Consider the following 21,357-nt stretch of genomic DNA (forward strand, 5'->3'; position numbering starts at 1 on the left):
ATTATGTAGCTAAAAAGCTTCATTTTTTTTCATTAGTAACATTCCGAGTGTTAATAAAATACAGATTCTGACTTCTAAAGGACTGGCATTGTTGCCCCCTCTCTGAATGTTCTGCCACTTCTTCTCATGATTCATGGCTGCATCTTCCTAAGCATCGTATCATGAAGAGATCTCACCAGAAGTCATCCAATCACAGGGCGTAGGAGATAACGTTGTGGGTTGAAGGCTCCAGGATGCCTGCTCAGCCTAATTAATGTATTCAGTCAAAACTCTTACATTATTCAGAAAGCAATCAGAAATGAGACAATGCAATAAGTATTCGCTATGCTTTATATTTTAGTTGCAGATGTAGAGTTGCATCTCCCTGTGCCTTTCCATCACCAGCGGCAAATCAGTCCGTTGCAAATAAAAAAGCAAAAGTAAAAAACATTGTAATTTTCAACACCAACAGCTCCAACTTTAACAAATGCGAGACCTATTGCATTGCAAATGCTTGTTTAAATTACCTCTGTCAAATATTACATGACTCGGGCCTGTTATCCAGAATGGGGCCTTACAATTTTCATGTTTCTAAGAGAGGACCTTTCGAATCCACGGTACACCATACCTGTCAACCGGATTGCTATGCCATGAACTTAGCATAGACTCAAAGGGTGCACTCTCCTCTTTCTAAAGTAAGGAGCAGTATTCGGGGATTTGTGGGTAACGTTTCTTGCAGAGTGGCAGAAAATCCAACGCGGACTGTTGGCTCATAAATTGTTAGGTACTACTGTCAGTTTACGTTTCTAATACTAGCCTCTGCTAATGTTCTGCTCCTTTTTAGCATAATAGTATTACATCTTTTGGTGTTTAAAGTAATTTAACCCCTTCGATGCTATTGACGGAACGGTTCCGTCATGAGCGTCGGTTGGCCTGTGCTCATGACGGAACCATTCAGTCATGAGCCCGTTGGCTCATTAGAACGTTCAGCGCAGGGAATCTGCGCCGCGCTGAAGGTGTTAAAATATATAATTGTGGGTGTCTTTGACTTCCAATAAAGCGGGGGAGCCCGCATGCATAATTTGACCCCAGAGTCTCTGGCAGAAAAGAAGTAGTCTCCATATCCCCATAACCTTGTCAACAGTGGCCACAGACCCACATTCATACAGCCAATCCACTGACGAAAGTACCAAGCTTTAATTGCTTAGTGAAAACTAACCTACCCAAGATTATGTGGTGGGGCTTGCGTCTCTTTAGATGGTTCAGTCTGAAGTTCAATTAGCAGATTTAAATTTTGTGTTTTTCATTAAAGTGGGATTTCTGTTCTGAACTGGCTTGGCAGTCCTCTGAAAACATTAAATTGAAGCACATACGATAACCGTTTTGCAAGATATTACAGTGCATGTGTTTTTATTCTTTTCAGTTGGGAGAGCTTGGCAAAGGTGCTGGTAAGGGAGGAGGTGGTGGTGGAGCCATTCGAGAGGCTGGTGGTGCTTTTGGCAAAAAACAAGCTGCAGAAGAAGAAAGATATTTCAGGTAATACATTTTACTTAAGTTATTAAAAAGCAAGCATTTGCAAAGCAAACTGTCCAGTCCTTATTTTACGTTTACTTTTTCTTTAATGCAATTGAATTCACATTTGCATTCCTTCAAAAGCTGCGCATCATGCACTTCCTGATGCAACCCTCTATTACACTAGGTCGTTACTAGAAGCTCCTTAAGTCGCACACAGTCTTTGCTGTAGAAATTTTAATATGTATTGTAACTTAGCTGTGATGGAAAGTGTTTGGTTTTCTAGATAAGGTATTGTAGTTATGTTAGGGAGGTGTGGTATTTATGGCCGGTAGATAAGGTGGGTATGTATGATGGGTAGTTTCAGTATGATCAGTAGATTTGTATGGTAGGTCAAGTACCGTAGGTAGCTTTGGCAAGTATGGTAGATTGGAAGAATATTGTATTTATTCTGTGTTGGGTTAGATGATTTGAAATAGAACTATGATATTTTATGACTGGATTAGGCTGCAAAACAGACATAAATCTGTAAATACTCTGTTAAAATCTCAGCAAAGTAAATGCATCAAAGAACACTGGGTTTCACTTGCAAGGTAGAGGTCACGTTGCATCTGGTGATGCCCCATCACCATAATCAAATGTGACACCCTCAAAATGTAGCCTTGATGGAAAGGCTATCCAATCTCTGAAAAATAAATGCAAGTCAATGGCTGAAAGTTGCTCACCCACAGTCCACATTATCTCTTCACCATACCGAAGCACTACATTTGCATACATGTCTGTATGCCAAGGAAGAAACCTTTCAGTCATAAGTTGGTCTTCTGTCTTGCTTCGCCCTCCCAAATGATAGAAAATACCGCCCTCCCACACAGAGGCAGAAACACGGTGAAGCAATAAAACTACCACCAGGAAAGGGATCTCACTTATATAAAAGGACACACCAGAAGACTGATTTCAGAATAAGGCATTGGGTTTTATTCATGCATCATGCTCTAACAAAGGCTTTCCTAGTTGTCAAATGAACAACATTCAAATGTAATATAGATAATGTGCAAGCAATAATATCTCACTTAAAAGTAGGCAAATGCAGATATTAAATGCATGGAATGAAGTAAAAGTTATGCTAAACTCCTTATCACCTTTATCGGAACCTACTCACAATTTTACGCATGTGCCCTGAAACCCACACACCTTGCAAGTATTGCTCACCAAACAATACTTCTGGAGCCCTCCACAATCCTAAGCATTCATAGCCCAATGTACGGCTACCTGTGTATTCAGATCACTCAATCTAAAGGGCACTCATCCATGTGTGTGTATACCCATCAGAGCATACATAGTTCAATTCACAAAGTCTATATCCCACCCCACTATATCGCTCTCAGCAAGTCTGGATACAATTGCATAAACTCCTCTAGCCCTCCAACTGCCCCTGCATAACATGGATATCCCAGCTTGTCCTGGACACCCCAAGCCCCTCGGGCAGCCTAGAGCCCCTAAACTAGATGCGCAGGACACTCTTCACTGCGTGCCCAGGGCACTTGGCTATCCTCCACTTGCTCATGAGACCAGCATCTGCCTTGTAACCTACACACAACCCACATTGCATTGAAGTAGTCAATATTTTGCTGCAGCTAAGAACAATGCAGATTTCAGTCGTCTTTGATATATTTTTGAACAAACAACCGCCAGAATAGTACACTGCCTTCTGTTATACTTTCTGACCATGATGTACAAGCCCTGCTCATCGATGCCTGAAGAATAAGAGGCCGAACTGACCCAAGATCACTTGCTGATTTCTGCAGCATGTGCGTATACTGTTTCACCAACACGCTTCACTTCATCTTAAATAATTAAACCTGTTTCTTGACTGCAAGCCTATGAAATCAAACTATTTGATTTAATAAAGGATAGCCAACAAAAGATGAGAAGGGAATGAGATGGTGAGAGCGAGAGCTACTTCAGGACAGAGTTATTTCTGCTGGAGACCTTTTCAGACCATAACTCGGAGATGTATTCTCTTGTATACAAAATGTAATGCAGCAGTCATATTGAACTTATGAATGAGCAGTAGTGGGCGACTTTGAAGAGAATCCATAGTTCAAAAGACCTTTATTCGAATTTCATAAAATTCATAAAAGTACCGCAGTTAAAAAAACAATTCATTTACATTATACATTGTTACAAAAAATGTTAGTTAAAAATGTCATAGTTTAAGATATAATACAGTTCAGCTCTATTAAGACTAATTTCAGGGAGAATCCATAGAAGCTCAGAAGATAAAGAACAGGAGCCATGGATGTGCATTCATCCTCAAATGTCTGAAAACCAAAGGATACTTTGACATCAGAGGTTACTTATTCCTGCACCCTGAGTGAAAAGCTATGTGAGATCCTTGATAAGTGATATCTGTTAGCAGGCACCTGTGGGTGGATTAAAAGGAGCAGCTGGACGAGCGCATGCCACTATTAGTCTAAAGGCTGGCCAACCATGGAAATTCAGATCAATGATTACGCAGGACCAGGCTTCTAGGTGTAAAACCTTTCTTTATATTAAATATTCTATTCATATTTCCCCAATATTAATCACAAGTTCCATATAAATGTACAGATAAAGATGAATCTTAAATCAAAACAGATGTGCTAGGTATGTGATTAAATACTACAATGAACAAGTATGCAACTGAAATAAGGAAATCTGTAGGTTATAGCATAAACCGTGTAAACCAGATTGAGGGGTGGTGGGGGTCGCCAAAGAACCATATATCAGTCAGACTACGGGTTGCTAGTGCCAATCCTGCTCCTCTGGCATAGCTCCAGCTGAGGAGTGCACTGTGCCTAGTTAGCACGAACACATCGGCTACCCTGCCACTCAGGGGCCACAAATGTTTGGGGGGAGGTTGCGCACAGCACTTTCCCTGGCTGCGCATTTACCCTACCCAGCTGCCATTGGGAAGCATCGGATGGCAAGTGCTGCGATCCAGCATAGAAGAGATCCCATTGAGGCTCCACATTAGAGGGGTCAATGGGGATTTCTGTCCCCTCTTCCCTGCAATTGAGCTCTTCTGAGGTGAGTCTACGAATAAACTATACCTCCTACTAAAAGTTATTAACACTCGAACCTGGAACTGAAAATACACTTTGGCCCTGGAACTGGGAGACCTCCGTGAAGATCCGCGGCAGTATAGTGTAGGCCAATGAGGTGGAGTTGCAGGGCCTTGCCCGACTGCTGCTCGCTGTGTGGCGAGGGTGCACATGGTGCCCCATACCACCACCACCTACCTACCTACCACCACCACTACCCCTCTGGTGTCTCCTGTTTGCTAAGCACCTACATTTCCGAAACCGTAACTTTTATAATTATTCTGCAGGGTGCCAGCGCGAAGGTACCTAATCTTTTGATTCCTCCCAAGTGCTAAAGTTATCGGACTACTCTTTCACAGTCCAAAGACTGAATGCCTCTTTCCTGAGCGTCAAGAGGGTGCTGCGAGCGATTGGACTCTGCTCTTTTGGACCGGTTTGTGAGTGGTGGCGGACACTCCAACTATTTTCTTCGAGGATGCTGTTGAAGCTTGGGCATACAGTAACACACACAGGGCTGAAGGCTCCCCGACAAGTGACCATCCACTCTGGCTTTTCATGAACCAGACTCTTGTCTGCGGCGCCTAGGGGTAGGACAGCAGTGTACTGTATATGCTTTAAGATTGAGACCAGTTATGGAGCGCCACAGAACTGCCCTTAAATCAGCATGCTGTGTTGGGGAGCCCCCCTCCCCCCCCAAAAAAATTCCATTAAGTGCTGACACTGGAGCTAGTTTCTTTGGTTCTGAGCCAAATGAATTGCTCCGGAGAGACCTGCGTGTGCTTAGTTATTGTGATGCGCTGTTGTCTTAAAGTGCTTCTATTAATGGGGGACCCCGAATACCCATGATAGTGAATATTCTGCTCAACCTTCAGGCTCTGTTTTACTCTGCTGGCCCTGTCATGCCTTCATTATTTACGCCCCTAGATCTAACCTCCCAGGGCTCCAGATAACGTGATAATTACCCTTTGTGAAATACTCCTAAAGGCAGCACACTCACACTTCAAACCTTGAAGTGCTGGATCTTTACCCCCCAAACGTCCCTCCCAATGCAAATAACACCAGGTGGTAAAGTGGGCCTTTCTCCCTTTGAGCTCTGTAGCTATCCCGAGGAGCTCCATGATCGCTCAAAGGACACCCTTCCTCCCACACTGGTGGGCATTAAGTCTCCTTGTTTTTAGTGGTAAAAGGGCCCTACGGTCTCTGCCCAGCATAGTATTTAGTTCAGCCCCTTTCGCTGACTACTTACCTCACCACGCCACTACTTACACAAATTCCCAAGGCATGTGGAAGCCGGGTCAACTCAGCAGATGATTCCACACTGACCTTTTGTGGATCCCTTTTTTTCTAGGCCAGAGGGCACAGGGCACACACACTCTTATTACTTGGAATATTAGAGGAACTGAGTATCCTACGAAACTCCAGAGAAAGCTTGCGTATTTGAAGAGGGTGAGTGCTCATATAGTGTATCACCTTGTGACAAAGCTTGATGTCCTGGAGGGAGACCAACTTGGGCACACATGGCGAGGCCAGTTAATTACTACCACTTTCTCATCCTATGCTAGAGGTAATGCCGTCTGGATCTGCCAGGCACCCTGTTTGTGTACAAGACACTGGTGGACCAGAGTAGTCAGTTTGTGTTTGTGAGAGGCTGCCCCAGTTGTCTGTGGACTGCCTCACTTTCTTGACTTCTCCCTTTTCAAGGTTAGCTGGGTGGGTAACTTTCAATAGATAGTAGGGGGAATTCTAACTGCGTCCTTTGTTTCCCTTGATAGAGCCAACACTATTGAGCGCTCCGTTGGTCCGCAGGGCCAAGGGCCTGCACTCATGGATTCACCCCATGTATTTTTCAGATGCACCAAGACTTAAATACCCACTTCACAAGGAATACTCTCCTCTTCATGTATGATTAGACGAATTGGTGTTATTTCTCCTCCTTAGTGTTCAGTGGTAACTTATTGGGGTAAAACGTCTCGGATCAAAATTCCTTAGAGTTTTGAATCAATTGGCGCAGAGTGCTCACCCCGATCCCAACATAGCGCCTTAAGCAATTAAAGGACCCTCCCTTCAGGGCTATTCTATTGCACTTCATTGTTAGGTACTTTACCAAGAATGTTACAGCAGCATCCTCCCCTCTGGCAGAGTGGGAGTCCTTTTTAAGGTTATGATTCGAGGATTGTGTCCAACAAGTCGTCCAGGGACTTGAAATCTTCACTTAAACTTGAAAGGGGATCTTTGGTGGAGAGTAACGCCCAGGGATGCCCTGAAAAAGGCATGTGAACGTCTTTCTGTTTTAATTGGATGCCTAGATTGGTCTTTCTGCTCTACTAAGACCCACGAGGAAGCTGATAATCCAAAGGGGCTCATCTTCTGGCTCATCCATCTTCGCCCCTCTGGGGATTCCTATACACACGATTAGGGACCGCAATTACTTAAAGGTTTGTACACAAGGCAAAATCAATTACGCTTTCTGCTCTTACTATGCAATTCTGTATGACAGGATTGGAGGCCCTCCTGGGTTGGAAGCCTTGGAACGATGTTTTTCTAGCATTGGCCAGCCGCAGGTGCCTGCGGGGACCTTTAGGGAGGGCTATGAGATCACTTTTAGCTTGTGCACCCAATTTTGGGCATCCCACTGTCGATGGTGATGCTCTCTACCTCCTGTACTATATTGTGAACCTCCCAGGGATGGTCCTGAGAGGAAATCCAGGTTGTGGTAACCTCGCCCCCAACAGCTGTGTTCCACTACCTGGATTCCCTCTTAGTGAGCTGGATCTGGTGCCGTGGGATAAGCGAAGTATCACTATATAAACTGAAACTGCTGCTAACATTGGGAAGTATGAGAGCACCTGATTTCTTCCATTACTACCTCTCAGCACAGTTCCAGTGGGTAACATATTGATTGCCGAGATCACCAGACTGGACTATCGCATGCTCAAATTCAGGACAGAGCCGAATATTCAAGATCGGAAGGCTTTTACAGAATTCATAGCTGTTTAGTCATTCTTTAAAAAAGGCCTGGGTAGGTTGTCCCAGACTTTGTTTAGTTAAGACCTTTAACATCCGTGTTAATAGACATTTGAATTTATGAATTTGTATGTACGCTTAAACTTCATGTCATGTATATACTAGAGATGGCCAACCAACATAGATGATGGACTAACCTGACCTGCCCTAGAGTAGAAAGGGAAACCAAACTCTCTAAAAGAAATCAACAGACAAAGGACTACTACAAAGGACGCTTGTTTCTGCATATGCTACTCGGGCGGCCATCTTTGACTAGTCACCCACTGCGGTGGCCTTCTTAGTCTAGTCATCTGCATCAACTGCCCACACCTGAGACCAACTACGTATACCCCCCTTTTTTTTTGTGTTTTTTTTTTTTTTTTGTTCTTTCTACCTACCTACTCCTCTTCTAATATGGAACGCAAGGGCAAGCATACATACAAAATTAACTACCCACCCGAGCCATCCAAAAAAAAACGCCAAACGCTTCAAACACAAGCTCCTGAAGGCCCACCCTGAAACCCCGTTTGTGAACACCTATTTTTCACTGGTCAATGGTGCCACGAGCACCGATATCATTCTCTACACTTTACGTAGAGCACAGTGGAGGATAGCGCTCCTCTCCGTTCTCACTATCTCCACCACCAGAAAATCCGCTCATGGCCTAACACTCACTATCATACCATCCCAAGTTTTCCCAGCTAGAGCCACCATCACCATATACAACAACGGTACCATTCTATTCCAATCCACTGACAGGAACCTGGACCTGCTCGACAACCTGTTCCCCCACCTTCCTCGAACACATCTCCAACCGGCGCACCTCCTTTCCTAACTTTTCATGCTACACTACCCCCTCCACTTCCACCTCCAATCTAACTTGCCTAACCTAGCACAACAGCTGAACGACACACACCTCTCCCATCCCCCTAACGTTGTAGGCAGTCACACACCCGATGTAACCTCACCACACCTCTCATCCACGCGCGAAGACCAATCCTCATACGTCCCCAGCGCTATAGTCAGTCACCCACCTGTTATATCCTCTCCTCTCCACTCCCCTCACCCAATGGTGGAGATTTCCCCCTTCATACATCCTCCATACCCCCTCCTTCCCTACCCCCACCTCACCTCCCACACCCCTCCACCGGTCGGAACCTATCTCCCCCGCCCCGCAGCAGGTCCGTCTCCCATCCTATCTCCCCTCCCACGCTTACTCCCCATTACCCCACTCTCCCAACCAGACTCGCAGAACACCACCTCCCCTACTTCAACCTCTCCTCTGCGCTCCCCCGCCCCCATTCTCAGCCTCCAATACCCGCCTCACACCCCCACTGTCACCAGCCTCCCCCCAGCCCTTAACGCACCTGCGCCGCCCCCCACCAGCACCCCCACCCATGCCTCCGTCCTCCCCCCTTCCCTCACCCCTCACCCACAATCTCTCTCACCTATCGAATGAAGCCCCACTCACTACTACAGCAGAGCCCCCCCAATCCCCCCTCTAGCCAGTCCCCTTTCCAGCTCCCTAATCGACGACTCGCCCACGGCTCCCACCCCCTACACCATCCCCAACCCACCTCTGGACATGATTATATCCACCCTCTTACAAGTCAAAGAAGAACTCCACACCATCAAAGAGCTTCTTACCACACACACACCAGACAACCCCTACCTACCACCACCTCCTCACCCAACAAGTCCCCCATCCGCCCCACATACTCTCAAGAAGCTATACTCCCCGCGCTGGCCCTCTATCCCCGCTCGCAATCACATCCACTGCCCCCGTCGCGCCCGCAACTCCCTTTCGAACCATGACTTACACACCCTCCTTCGCTCATTTGGCCCTGGCCCTTTAAAACACATAACCGCTACACACCTCCCCATTCCCACAATCCTCACAAATCCCCTTAGGCCCCCCACTCTAAGCAACAGAAGTTCCGTCCCCAATAATCTCAGAGTGTTCTAGAGAGAGGGAGAGAGGGGGACTTTTCTATCACCCCTCTTTCCCCCAGACTCAAATGCATCCTACTCAACTGTAGATCGGCCCGAGACACTCCTCCGACATCGCGGATCTCATCATAGCAATGGACCTCGACCTAGCCATCCTGACGGAAACATGGCTAACTGAAGCTTCTACACCTATAATGGACATACTAGCCCCCCCAATACCACATCATTAGGCTCGATAGGACCGGCAAGTTGGGAGGTGGAATCGCATGCATTTTTAGGAGCAACCTCTCTGTTAACAAAATCACCTCCCCCTCCCTCACTTCCTGTGAACTCTTCTGCCTCGATATCTCCAGCAAGGGCAAACCTGTCTGCTCTTTACATGTCTTTTACCACCCGCCTGGGGACAACCTCGCCTTCACCCAACAACTCATGGACACGATCTCATCCAATGCCGGTCGACTGATCACTCAAATTTACCTGGGTGACTTCAATCTACATTGGAACGATCAGAAAGACGCAGTGGTGAATGGTCTCTCAACTTTCCTCAATGCGCTTGACCTCACCCAAATATGCAATAGCCCGACACACGACAAAGGCTCGATCCTCGACCTTATCATCGCCAAAGAAGGCTCTACCCAATTGGGGTCGATCCAACCCTGTGACTGGTCAGACCACCACATTATCACTTTCTTCATCAACGAAAAAGTCAAACCTAACACGGCTCAACCCACCAAATCCAAAATCTGGAAAAGGGACATGAAGAATCTCAACCCTATCTCCCTTCTTTCTCACACTTGCAGTCTCCTCCTTCCCCCTACGGGTGCCCTTGATGTCCAATCACTGACTGACCACTACCTTGACGCTATGAACTCCATAATCAACGAAGCTGCCCCCCTGCAACTGAAGAGTCTCCACCAAGAAGTCGAATCCTTGGTACGATGGCAGACTCAATGAAGACAGACGGGCTATGCAAATGGCAGAGCGCACCTGGAGATCTGATCCCTCAGCACTGCACCTAAAAACGCTGAAGAACAAGAGAAATGCCTACTTTAGGAAAATCAAGCGTTCGAAATCTAACTTCTTCAGCCTCCAGCTGGACCAAGCGAAGAACTGACCAAGAAAACTGTTCGAACTAGTCAAAACTCAAACTAAGATGCAACCGCTACAATCCAACAGCGCAACAAGCGATATTCCACACTGAAGACTTTTCTGCATTCTTCAAGCTAAAGACTGACAACATAAGAAGTGATCTCCTCAATGATGTAAGCCGATACTCCAGCCCCATCAGCATGACCACCACTCACCCTAAAAACAACGCTTCATGGACTTCATTCGACACCTACACTGAAGAAGCAATTCACAAACTGCTCAGCACCTTGAAGCCCGCTAATCACTTCACAGACCCCCTACCTGCTAATGCTGTGAAAGACTTCACCCCCCCCTGCTCCTCCCGCTCTGGACCAAAATCATTAACAGCTCCCTTCAACAAGGTCTCATCCCTGACTCCCTCAAGGAGGGGCAAGTCACACCTATACTCAAGAAACCTACAGCTGACCCGGCTGACATGAACTATCGACCTATCACCAATATCCCCACCTTGGCGAAGCTACTGGAAAAATTTGTACAAATCCAACTGACAAAACACATCGATCAGTTTGACCTCCTCAACCCTCATCAATCAGGCTTCCGAGCGAAACACAGCACGGAAACGGCTATGACGCACATAATTGATGACGCCCTCCAAATCCTTGATCGCAACGATTCCTGCCTCCTCATCCTTCTTGACCTCTCCTCAGCTTTTGATACTGTCAAACATGAGAACCTACTGGAGCTGCTAAATACCAGAATGGGTCTATCCGGGACTGTTCTCAAATGGTTCACTTCCTTCCTACATAACCGGTCTCAGAAGTTCAAGATCAAGAACGTGCTGTCTTCACTGGTGCCTGTAACCTTAGGCGTCCCACAAGGCTCCTCCCTATCCCCCACTTTGTTCAACCTCGTCATGGAACCACTCACCACCTTGCTTCAAGCATCTAATGCACACTTCCATATGTATGCTGATGACACTCAACTTTACCTCAAGCTACAATCCCCGGAAGACATCCAGATTCTGAACGCCACACTCAGAAACACCCAATCATGGTTGGCCGATAATCACCTCAAACTAAATGCTCTGAAAACTGAGTTCCTTCTGATTTCACCTCCCACGAAGATTGCCATCACCCAGACCTGGCTCAAGCACCTAAATGTCCAACCCACCATTGTGGAATCTGCGAAATCCTTAGGCATTACACTTGACGCCAAGCTCAACATGCAGCAGCACGTTAGCAAAGCTACTAAAGGAGCTAACTTCCAAATCAACACTTTGAGGAAACTTAAACCCTTCCTCCCAGCTAAGGACTTCCAAACTGCTGTACAGGCCCTAGTTATCCCCCGCATAGACTACGGAATTGTGGCCCTTAGCGGACTCCCCATTACAACAACCGCACCCCTAAGAGCCTCCTTGAACTCTGCCGTGAGACTCATCACTGGTTCAAGGAAACATTCGCATATATCCCCGGATTTAAAATCCCTAAGCTGGCTGCCCTTTGAGGCCAGAATACAGCTGAAAATAGCCGTCATGACACTCAGCCGTTCACCACAAGTCACCCAGCTACATCACCCAAAAGCTGACTATATCTGGAGGCTCGAGATCCAATAGAAGCACAAAAAATCTACTCCTGAAACCTCGTAGATTCCGGAAGGAAGAAACATGCAAATGCTCCTTCTTAGGAATGGCTCCCAGGATCTGGAATGCACTCCCTCCTGAAACCAGGCTTATCTCCTCCACAGCACTTTTTTAAGAAAGAGGTAAAAGCCATCTTTATGGCCAAGTTCTCCTGAACTCTTCTGCTGCTGGAACAGAGACTTCTGCACCATTGCCGCAGGACTGGTTACCGGATTGACTATTGGTATTATTTTTGTACATGACTGATATCTTATTAGGCTATTTCACTTGCTACCGACTACTATATTGCTCCTAAGAGTTGGTTCCAATTACCCTCTTGCTGCCCCTACCCCGTGTTCCTGCGAGCTTTAAGAAAGAGGTAAATGCCATCCGTTGGGCCTAAGTTCACCTGTTCACTATTGCTGCGGTATCCAAGACTCGGTACTGTTTCTTTACTATTATTTACATGTCGTTTACTGGTTTTATATATGTACTTGCTGCTATCCTATGCTACTAGGCAACCATTTATCCACCCTCTAGTTGCCCCTACACCTATTTCTGTAAAGCGCTCTGATATCTGCAAAGATCTTGTTCGCGCTACATAAAACTTTGAATAAATAAATAGTGTTGCGCCAAACAGTAAATCTGGATTATGGCATTCTCAATTTTAAAATTGGAGAAAGCCACTTAAAAAGTAAGTAACAAAATGGTACCTGTTTAACCCCCACCACAATTATCCACATAACTGGACACTTAAACAACATTGACTTCTTCCATGCCAAATCTATATCCTCTTCTCCAGTTGAATCAGTTTTCTTGCTCACCTTTTGGAAGGTGGGTTTTGGTATTTGGAAGAAAGGTCATTTGTTGCAGACTCTGACCCTTCTCTCAGCGGACTGATTTTAACCCAATGCCGCTGAGTAATGAGAAAGGGCTGTCGGATCATAGTACCAGCTTTACTTAATATCATTCTGCAAGACCTATTCCGAAAGCGCTAAGGGCTAAATAAAGGCCATTGTACAATACCAGTGATTTAAATTCCATTTAGATAGTCCCTTGCTTCCTTCTCCAAAGCTTTCTCCGAGTATAAAGACCTAAGCAGAAGTATCAGGAGATATTCAAATTAAAAACATCTAGTTTCGCTTGATACTTCCTGCCCTCAGCAAAGGGTGCATTTGTTTATGGTCTGGCAGACAGATGTCTCTAGACAATTATGTTCAGAAAGAAGCATCAGGATAGTGGCGTTGGCTCCGCCCACATATTGGAGCCAGGAGTTCATGTTTTGATTGGGAAGAAGTTGTGTTCTTTCACAAAAAGCTGCTTGAACTCCAGACAGTTGTGATTTAGTCTATTTATCCAGCCACCTGAGTTTTAACTTTCTGGGACCCACATATGCGGGTATAATGCCATTAAACTGTCTTGGATAACTCGATAATTTATACTGTTAGGTCTCGCCCTGGAATTCGCATCCGAAGGATGCGTCCAGGGCGGAGACTTATAGTCGGCTGACACGGGGGAATGAGGGACACAAAACTGTGACGAGCGTGGATTGAGCTGCGTGCACGCGCGTCAACATTCACGCATGCGCACATCACAGCCACACGCATACACAGCACTCACGCATGCGCACATACACACGCATACACAGGCACACCCCCGTCACCTACACGCATACACAGAGACCCCTCCACACACACCAGCCCCTCTCCTCTCGGCTCCACACACACGCACACGCATTTACACTTACACAGACACGCAGGCACCCAGACAGGCAACCCCCCCCCCCCCCCCGTCACACACACGCATACACACAGACTCCAGGACACATACACATACACACACACACATGCACGCTCACACACATACACAGTCCGCCGCCGCGCGCGCGCACACAGATGCCCCCCGCCCCCCCCCAACAAGGCGACGCCCCACTCACCGGCATCCTCAGTGCAGCGGCTCCCACCGGCAGCAAGACTCTTCTTCCCTTCTTCGGCACCGGGGCGCAGGGTAGGCTCCTGCCTGCTCCGGTGCGCCAAACAATCGCGGCTCTTCCGTGGGAGGCGGGGTAGGCTCCCGCCCTCCTACTTCCGGTTGTCCCGCCCGGCCTGCCTGACTTCCTGGTCGCAGGCCAGGGGCTGAGCAACCGTAGTGGCGAAGCGAACCTGCCCTGTGAGGCGGCCTGATTGCTGTGGCGGAGCCGGAATCGCGGCGCGACAGACCGAGCCCGGGCCTCATTCAGGTGCGGAGAGAGGCGTCCGCGAAGTAGCAGCAGCTCCGGACTGAATTCCGGCCGCCTTTACCAAGATGGCGGCCGTTTGAGTGAGGTTCCGGACCACAGACGCGGAGACCGAGGGAGAAGCGGAACGGGTCCCACCCGCGAGGCACGGCGCTTGGTGGAGGTGCTACCCGGGAGCGGAGAGCGGGGGGATCCCTTCACCTCCCCCCCCGCACCCCTCCCCCTCCAACGACGAAAACCGCGGGCGCTTGGATCGGCGGAGCTGGTCCGTTCCCGCAGGCGAGATTGGACGCCTACAACGGAGGTGAGCCCAGGAGTCAAAAGCGGAGGAAGGGACCGCTTGGGGGGAGGCCTTGCGCCAGTGGCCTACCGGTCCGGTGCATACCCCCGAATTCCCATTAGTGCCACCCGCATCGACGGAGGTGCCCTCTCCCCACCCCCCATACACACATTCCCGCCTGTGGAACGGCCGGTGGGGAGGACACACGAGACACGGGGGCAGGCGACAGACTACGGGAGGCACCAGCAGCGGAGGCTGACCCCGCCAGGGACGACACTAGCAAGGAATCGGGGCCACGCAGGGAAGGGAGAGCAGAACGATCACGAGAGCGGCAGGGGGTGAGACTTCGGACATTGCCCCCCCTCCCCCTACGTGACAAGGCACACAGCCGAACGGGGAAGAAGGCCCTGAAGCAGCAGTGGGGATACTAGGAACTGGAAGAAGAGATAGTGCCCCCCCCCCCACCCCCCCCTGCACCAGGGGTCATTGTGAGAGGACAAGCGCTACACGGGAGAGGGCCGGACCATATTCACGAACCGGGCGGAAGGAGAAGGGATGAGATAGCCACCTCAGCCAACCCTGACCTCAAGGGCCACACGGAGATAGACCACTTGCAAACGCACAACACGCCCCTGCTGGCAGAGACCCGCCTGGGATAGCTCCAAGGGACGGGCTTCGGAGCGACTGAAGACTGAGCACAGGGAAGAAAGACACCTGGATACGACGAGGGGGGTGGCACGATCGCCCCACCCGGAACCCTGAGGTGGGTGCAGAACCAGACAAGCCCGATACTGTGCGTGCAGAGTGACAGTGAGTGCGGAGTGACAGTGAGTGCAGAGTGACAGTGAGTGCAGAGTGACAGTGAGTGCAGAGTGACAGTGAGTGCAGAGTGCGTGCAGAGTGACAGTGCGTGCAGAGTGACAGTGAGTGCAGAGTGACAGTGCGTGCAGAGTGACAGTGAGTGCAGAGTGACAGTGAGTGCAGAGTGACAGTGAGTGCAGAGTGACAGTGAGTGCAGAGTGCGTGCAGAAACAGTGAGTGCAGAGTGCGTGCAGAGTGCAGAGTGCGTGCAGAGTGCAGAGTGCGTGCAGAGTGACAGTGCGTGCAGAGTGACAGTGAGTGCAGAGTGACAGTGAGTGCAGAGTGACAGTGAGTGCAGAGTGACAGTGAGTGCAGAGTGACAGTGAGTGCAGAGTGACAGTGAGTGCAGAGTGACAGTGAGTGCAGAGTGACAGTGAGTGCAGAGTGACAGTGAGTGCAGAGTGACAGTGAGTGCAGAGTGACAGTGAGTGCAGAGTGACAGTGAGTGCAGAGTGACAGTGAGTGCAGAGTGACAGTGAGTGCAGAGTGACAGTGAGTGCAGAGTGCGTGCAGAGTGACAGTGAGTGCAGAGTGACAGTGAGTGCAGAGTGAGTGCAGAGTGACAGTGAGTGCAGAATGAGTGCAGTGACAGTGAGTGCAGAGTGACAGTGAGTGCAGAGTGAGTGCAGAGTGACAGTGATTTCAGAGTGAGTGCAGAGTGACAGTGATTTCAGAGTGAGTGCAGAGTGACAGTGAGTGCAGAGTGACAGTGAGTGCAGAGTGACAGTGAGTGCAGAGTGACAGTGAGTGCAGAGTGACAGTGAGTGCAGAGTGACAGTGAGTGCAGAGTGACAGTGAGTGCAGAGTGACAGTGCGTGCAGAGTGACAGTGCGTGCAGAGTGACAGTGCGTGCAGAGTGACAGTGAGTGCAGAGTGAGTGCAGAGTGACAGTGAGTGCAGAGTGACAGTGAGTGCAGAGTGACAGTGAGTGCAGAGTGAGTGCAGAGTGACAGTGAGTGCAGAGTGACAGTGAGTGCAGAGTGACAGTGAGTGCAGAGTGAGTGCAGAGTGACAGTGAGTGCAGAGTGACAGTGAGTGCAGAGTGACAGTGAGTGCAGAGTGACAGTGAGTGCAGAGTGACAGTGAGTGCAGAGTGACAGTGCGTGCAGAGTGACAGTGCGTGCAGAGTGCGTGCAGAGTGACAGTGAGTGCAGAGTGACAGTGAGTGCAGAGTGACAGTGAGTGCAGAGTGACAGTGAGTGCAGAGTGACAGTGAGTGCAGAGTGACAGTGAGTGCAGAGTGACAGTGAGTGCAGAGTGACAGTGAGTGCAGAGTGACAGTGAGTGCAGAGTGACAGTGAGTGCAGAGTGACAGTGAGTGCAGAGTGACAGTGAGTGCAGAGTGACAGTGAGTGCAGAGTGACAGTGAGTGCAGAGTGACAGTGAGTGCAGAGTGACAGTGAGTGCAGAGTGACAGTGAGTGCAGAGTGACAGTGAGTACAGTCACTCAGCACCACCACATTATCACTCAGAACCACCACAGCATCACTCAGAACCACCACAGCACCACTCAGCACCACCACAGCACCACCACTGCATCACTCAGCATCACCACAGCCCCATTCAGCACCACCACAGCATCACTCAGCACCACCACAGCACAAATATGTTCTCTCAATGTTTCAAGCTTTATTACAAATGTCACAAAAAGATGTTAATATTTCACTTCTGTTCTTGGATTTTGTTACAATAAAATACACTGAACATAATCTTCACAAAAGTTATTTACAAAAGTTTAAGCTATTGCCATTATAAATTACAATCACTTTTATTAAGTATTAAAAAAAATTAAAAGCCATTGTTATTTGTAATATCAATACATCTAAGTCACGTAAATACAAATGTTGCATGACAAATGCTATAGGTGTCACATTTGCGAAAGTTATAACTATTGGCATTGTAAATGACAAAGCTATTAATTTAGCTATTTTCAAAACCAACACATAAATGAACATGTGGTGAATTTCCATTAAAATATTTGACTTTTTTACTAAGATAGTATTATACTGTTTTATGCAAACAAAATTTAGATACTGCATAAATAACTTTAATAAAACATATTTTATATGAAGCTTTTTATGTAAAAAAAAAAACTATAGCATAAAGCAAAAAACAATTGCCATTTACAATGCTAATAGCTCAAACTTAAATAATGCGAGACCTATTGCATTGCAAATGCTTGTTTTTCTCTGGTAGCAGCACAGATGGGAGGATGGCAGTCATTAACCTACATGTATTTTTAGGCCTGGCACCTGACCTTTTAACCTATTACAATATTATTCTACAGTTCTTTGCTTCCACAATAATACATATCCATTCTCATACTATCTACTTGTAATGATCTGCATTACAATAGGTATTTTAAGTCAAACCTATTGGCAGTGACAATGCTTGTTTACACTATGAAATACGCAGTGTATGCATATTGATAAATGAACATGTTTGGAATGGTTCCACTAGTACCGAACAAGAAAGGTGCCTTTGCCCTGACTGCTGTTGGTGCTGGCTGCCATGCAGTAGGAGTCGCGGATGACACCTACCACATGCGGGCCGTGACAGTGAGGGAAAGGGGTGTGCTTTGTGTGGTGGTTGTTCTTATGCCCTCTTCTCTTCTTCACTGGTTGCACAGAGGAAGGTATAAGCATGCACGATAAAGGCATATGGGCGTGTGCAGCTATCCAGTTCAGTTTGAAGGTGCGTCTGTGTCTTCTTTGGACCTGCTGTTGGTCATTCTCTTTGATGACCCACAATAGCTATGGGCCCACTGGAGTGCAAGGGAGGATTGAGTCGTTGGCAGTGGCAGAGTAGTGAGGGCTCCACGGGAGTATGGTGGTAGGAACAAGGATAGAGTGCAGAGGGGCGCCTGATGCACCAATGAAAGTGCCCTGTTCAGAGAGCCACTCCTGCAATTATGCGAGTCTGCTGAAGTAAAATTGATTACTTGTAGTTCTCGCATGACTTCCTGTTCTTCCCTCGCCCTTCTTAGCCCACCCCTCGACTTGTAAGCCATTTCTTTCTTGGTGAGAGGAAACGTGGAGGATTTGAAAATCATCCACAGTTTTAATGCCAGCTCCTTTTCCAAAATTTGCTAGTAGTACTTTAACATGCTTTGCTGTTTTTTCGCACCTATGTGTTCATCCATTTCTGTATGTGAAATCAGACGAGGGAAACCTGCATGCTGTTGCCTTATAATCGCTTTGTCTGAGCAGATTCTTGTCCTTCTGTGTATGTTTGAATATATGCGAGGGATGCTTGAAATGCTGCAGCTGGTCGGTGCTTTTGTGTTGCCCAGTTGCGAGGAAAGCTTGCGCTGCTGGGTGTGCTATACCTGTACTGCGTGTATCAGAGAATCCTTGTTAAAAGTAATTATCAGAAAACACAATGTGGGTTATCAATGCTTACGTTTTGATTAAGATCGGCGTTTTACATGCTCCATGTTTTAAGTTGTGTTGTTTGAATGGAAATGAGCATGGCGGGGACATCCCTTTGCAGTTGGTATGTGACTTGTGGTGCTAAGCATTGATAACCACTGAATTCCTCCTTGCTTAAACCATATCACACCTGAGTACGTTACAGGAAGCCGGTTAACAATGTATGCCACAAAACTAGAATGATTAGCCATGCACCAAAAACTGGCAATTGCTGATGTCTGTAATTGTTTGAAGTATGTAAAATTCTGTTTTCGAGAAGTTAGTCCTAAAAAGCGTTACTGTTTGTCTTTTATTCAAAGGGAAAAAGAAAAAGAGCAGCTGTCCTTTTTGAAGAAACATCACCACGAAGAAATAGATCATCACAAGAAAGAGATTGAACGACTGCACAAAGAAATTGAACGCCATAAGTCCAAGTTGAAGAAACTGGATGATGACTAAGTTTTAAAACCGTTTTGAAGCCTGGCAGAGTACACTGGTTCTACTGTACATTATTAAAACAGGCGTAGATTAAAAATATCCATGTCATTATGCATACATGAGTCTGGTTATCATTTTTTATTGGTGTGCTTGCATGCCTTTGCCTACTTTACAGGAACACACTGGAACCTCATCAATGTTTTTTGTCGCTAAGAAAGCCCGCTAATCCTATCTCTTGCTACTAGACTGTGCAGACCAGGCCTAACCCGTGTTTCAAAAGATGGAACGATGTCCATGGTTAGTGCTGCATTTTTTTTATTCCCTCGCTATACATGTCAGAAGGGAAGGTACAGCTATTCATGGTGTGACAGAATCAGGCAAGATCGGATGAAATGCTCTCGATCTGTATGGATGACTGGTAGCTGACATTATTGTAAAGGGGCCAGGTTTTTACATTCTGCTTGTTCTAGAGGTCTCTTACTTTCAAAACAGGACTCTAGTGGACTCGCATCTCTCAAGGTAAATGTCTACATAATCAGCCAGCGATTAAATGTACTAAATCTTCATTCCAAATAGGTGTGAGTTGCATTCATTCATCGTCCTTCAAACAGAGATGGAAACCAGTAGCCATACTGTCACTTTGCGACAGTCATTGTGCTCCAGGTATATAGGGCATTAGACTGATATTGTATTTTAGATTTAGAACAAGTGTCTGTCGGGTCTTGTGCATTTTCTTTTTATCGTATTTTAAAATCAAATGCAAGAGCTTGGGGTCCGTTCGTTTTAGCCACTAGTTTGATGACCAGATCATTCACATTTTATATCTGCTCACATCCTTTCGTTTATTGGAGTTAAGGTGGCACCCAGGCCCTGAGTCGAACCCCGTGCAGAGAATGGCCTATAGCCATGCTCCATATGAGAGTTGGGTCAGTGTCATTGGAGGCTGATCCCCCGCCACCAACCCCATGCCACACTATGGTCAGTGAGGGAGTTGTAGGAATATATGATCAAAAACCTCCAGAAGTTCACTGAAAAAAGAGGTTATGTTCTCATTTGATACAGTAATATGATGTTGAGGCATGTGTTGTTGTAGATACACTTGCTGTGCAGAAGTCCATCTAGTGTTGGGCTCGGATGATTGCAAGTTGTTTATCTTCTAAAAATGTTTTGGTCACGAGGGGTTTGTGACTCCTTGATACTATGCATTGACAGACTCCATTATCGGATTTTTTTTTTTTTTTTTAGGTCTCGCCTATTCTAACCCGTAGGGATGATAGGTGAGATTATAGTAAGCGGCCCGAAAAGTCTACCTAGCTGCGGATCGCGCACAGTTCATGTGAACACAATCGGGTGCATTGTCAACAGCTGCCACAACCACGCGCATTCTCAACAGCTTCCATTTGCTACCAGACACTTAGTGCGCGCGCCCCCCGGTCTTCATCATTGCCAGCCACATCCACACTGCACACCATTACCATTTGTCTGAGCCTCGGCATCAGACTTCAAAGGAAGCTGCTCCCCCGCCCCCCTCCGCGCAATGTCAGAACTTGTTTATTTGACCGGATCCAGTGTCCGCAAACAGGCTTTCATTAGACTTTGATGCCAGTTGCATTTTGGGAGCAGGAAGGTTGATGAAAATACAGCTTCTTTTGCTTCTTTTTATTATTTAAGTCGCATGCGCAGTTCGCTTACACGCACGGTCCGCTTTCACTTTCAGGACCACGAGCACTATTTTTTATTTTTTCTTTTCTTTTCACTTCACTTTTGGTGTTTCTCTTCTTGCACGATTCTACTTTCTCTTCGTCTCTTCACCCAATCTTTCTTCTACCTAGTTTCACACCTCCCTCTTTGACATTCTTCTAATCCTCCTCTCTCTCCCGTTGTTCTACGGCCCACTT

At 47.1% G+C, this 21,357-nt stretch overlaps 1 protein-coding gene across 1 annotated transcript in view; it reads left to right on the forward strand.

Moving 5' to 3' along the window:
- The window catches only part of ATP5IF1 (ATP synthase inhibitory factor subunit 1), a 28,342-nt gene extending 8,766 nt beyond the window's left edge, over nt 1-19,576 (forward strand). The window contains exons 2-3 of the mRNA XM_086957508.1: nt 1,403-1,515; nt 19,342-19,576. Coding sequence (XP_086813634.1) covers nt 1,403-1,515; nt 19,342-19,480 — 252 coding nt within the window. The 3' untranslated portion in view covers nt 19,481-19,576. The remainder of the gene's footprint in view (nt 1-1,402; nt 1,516-19,341) is intronic.
- Nucleotides 19,577-21,357: the final 1,781 nt, after the last annotated feature.

This window comes from Lissotriton vulgaris, chromosome 2_1 (assembly GCF_964263255.1).
Source record: "Lissotriton vulgaris chromosome 2_1, aLisVul1.2, whole genome shotgun sequence".
Classification (NCBI taxonomy): domain Eukaryota; kingdom Metazoa; phylum Chordata; class Amphibia; order Caudata; family Salamandridae; genus Lissotriton; species Lissotriton vulgaris.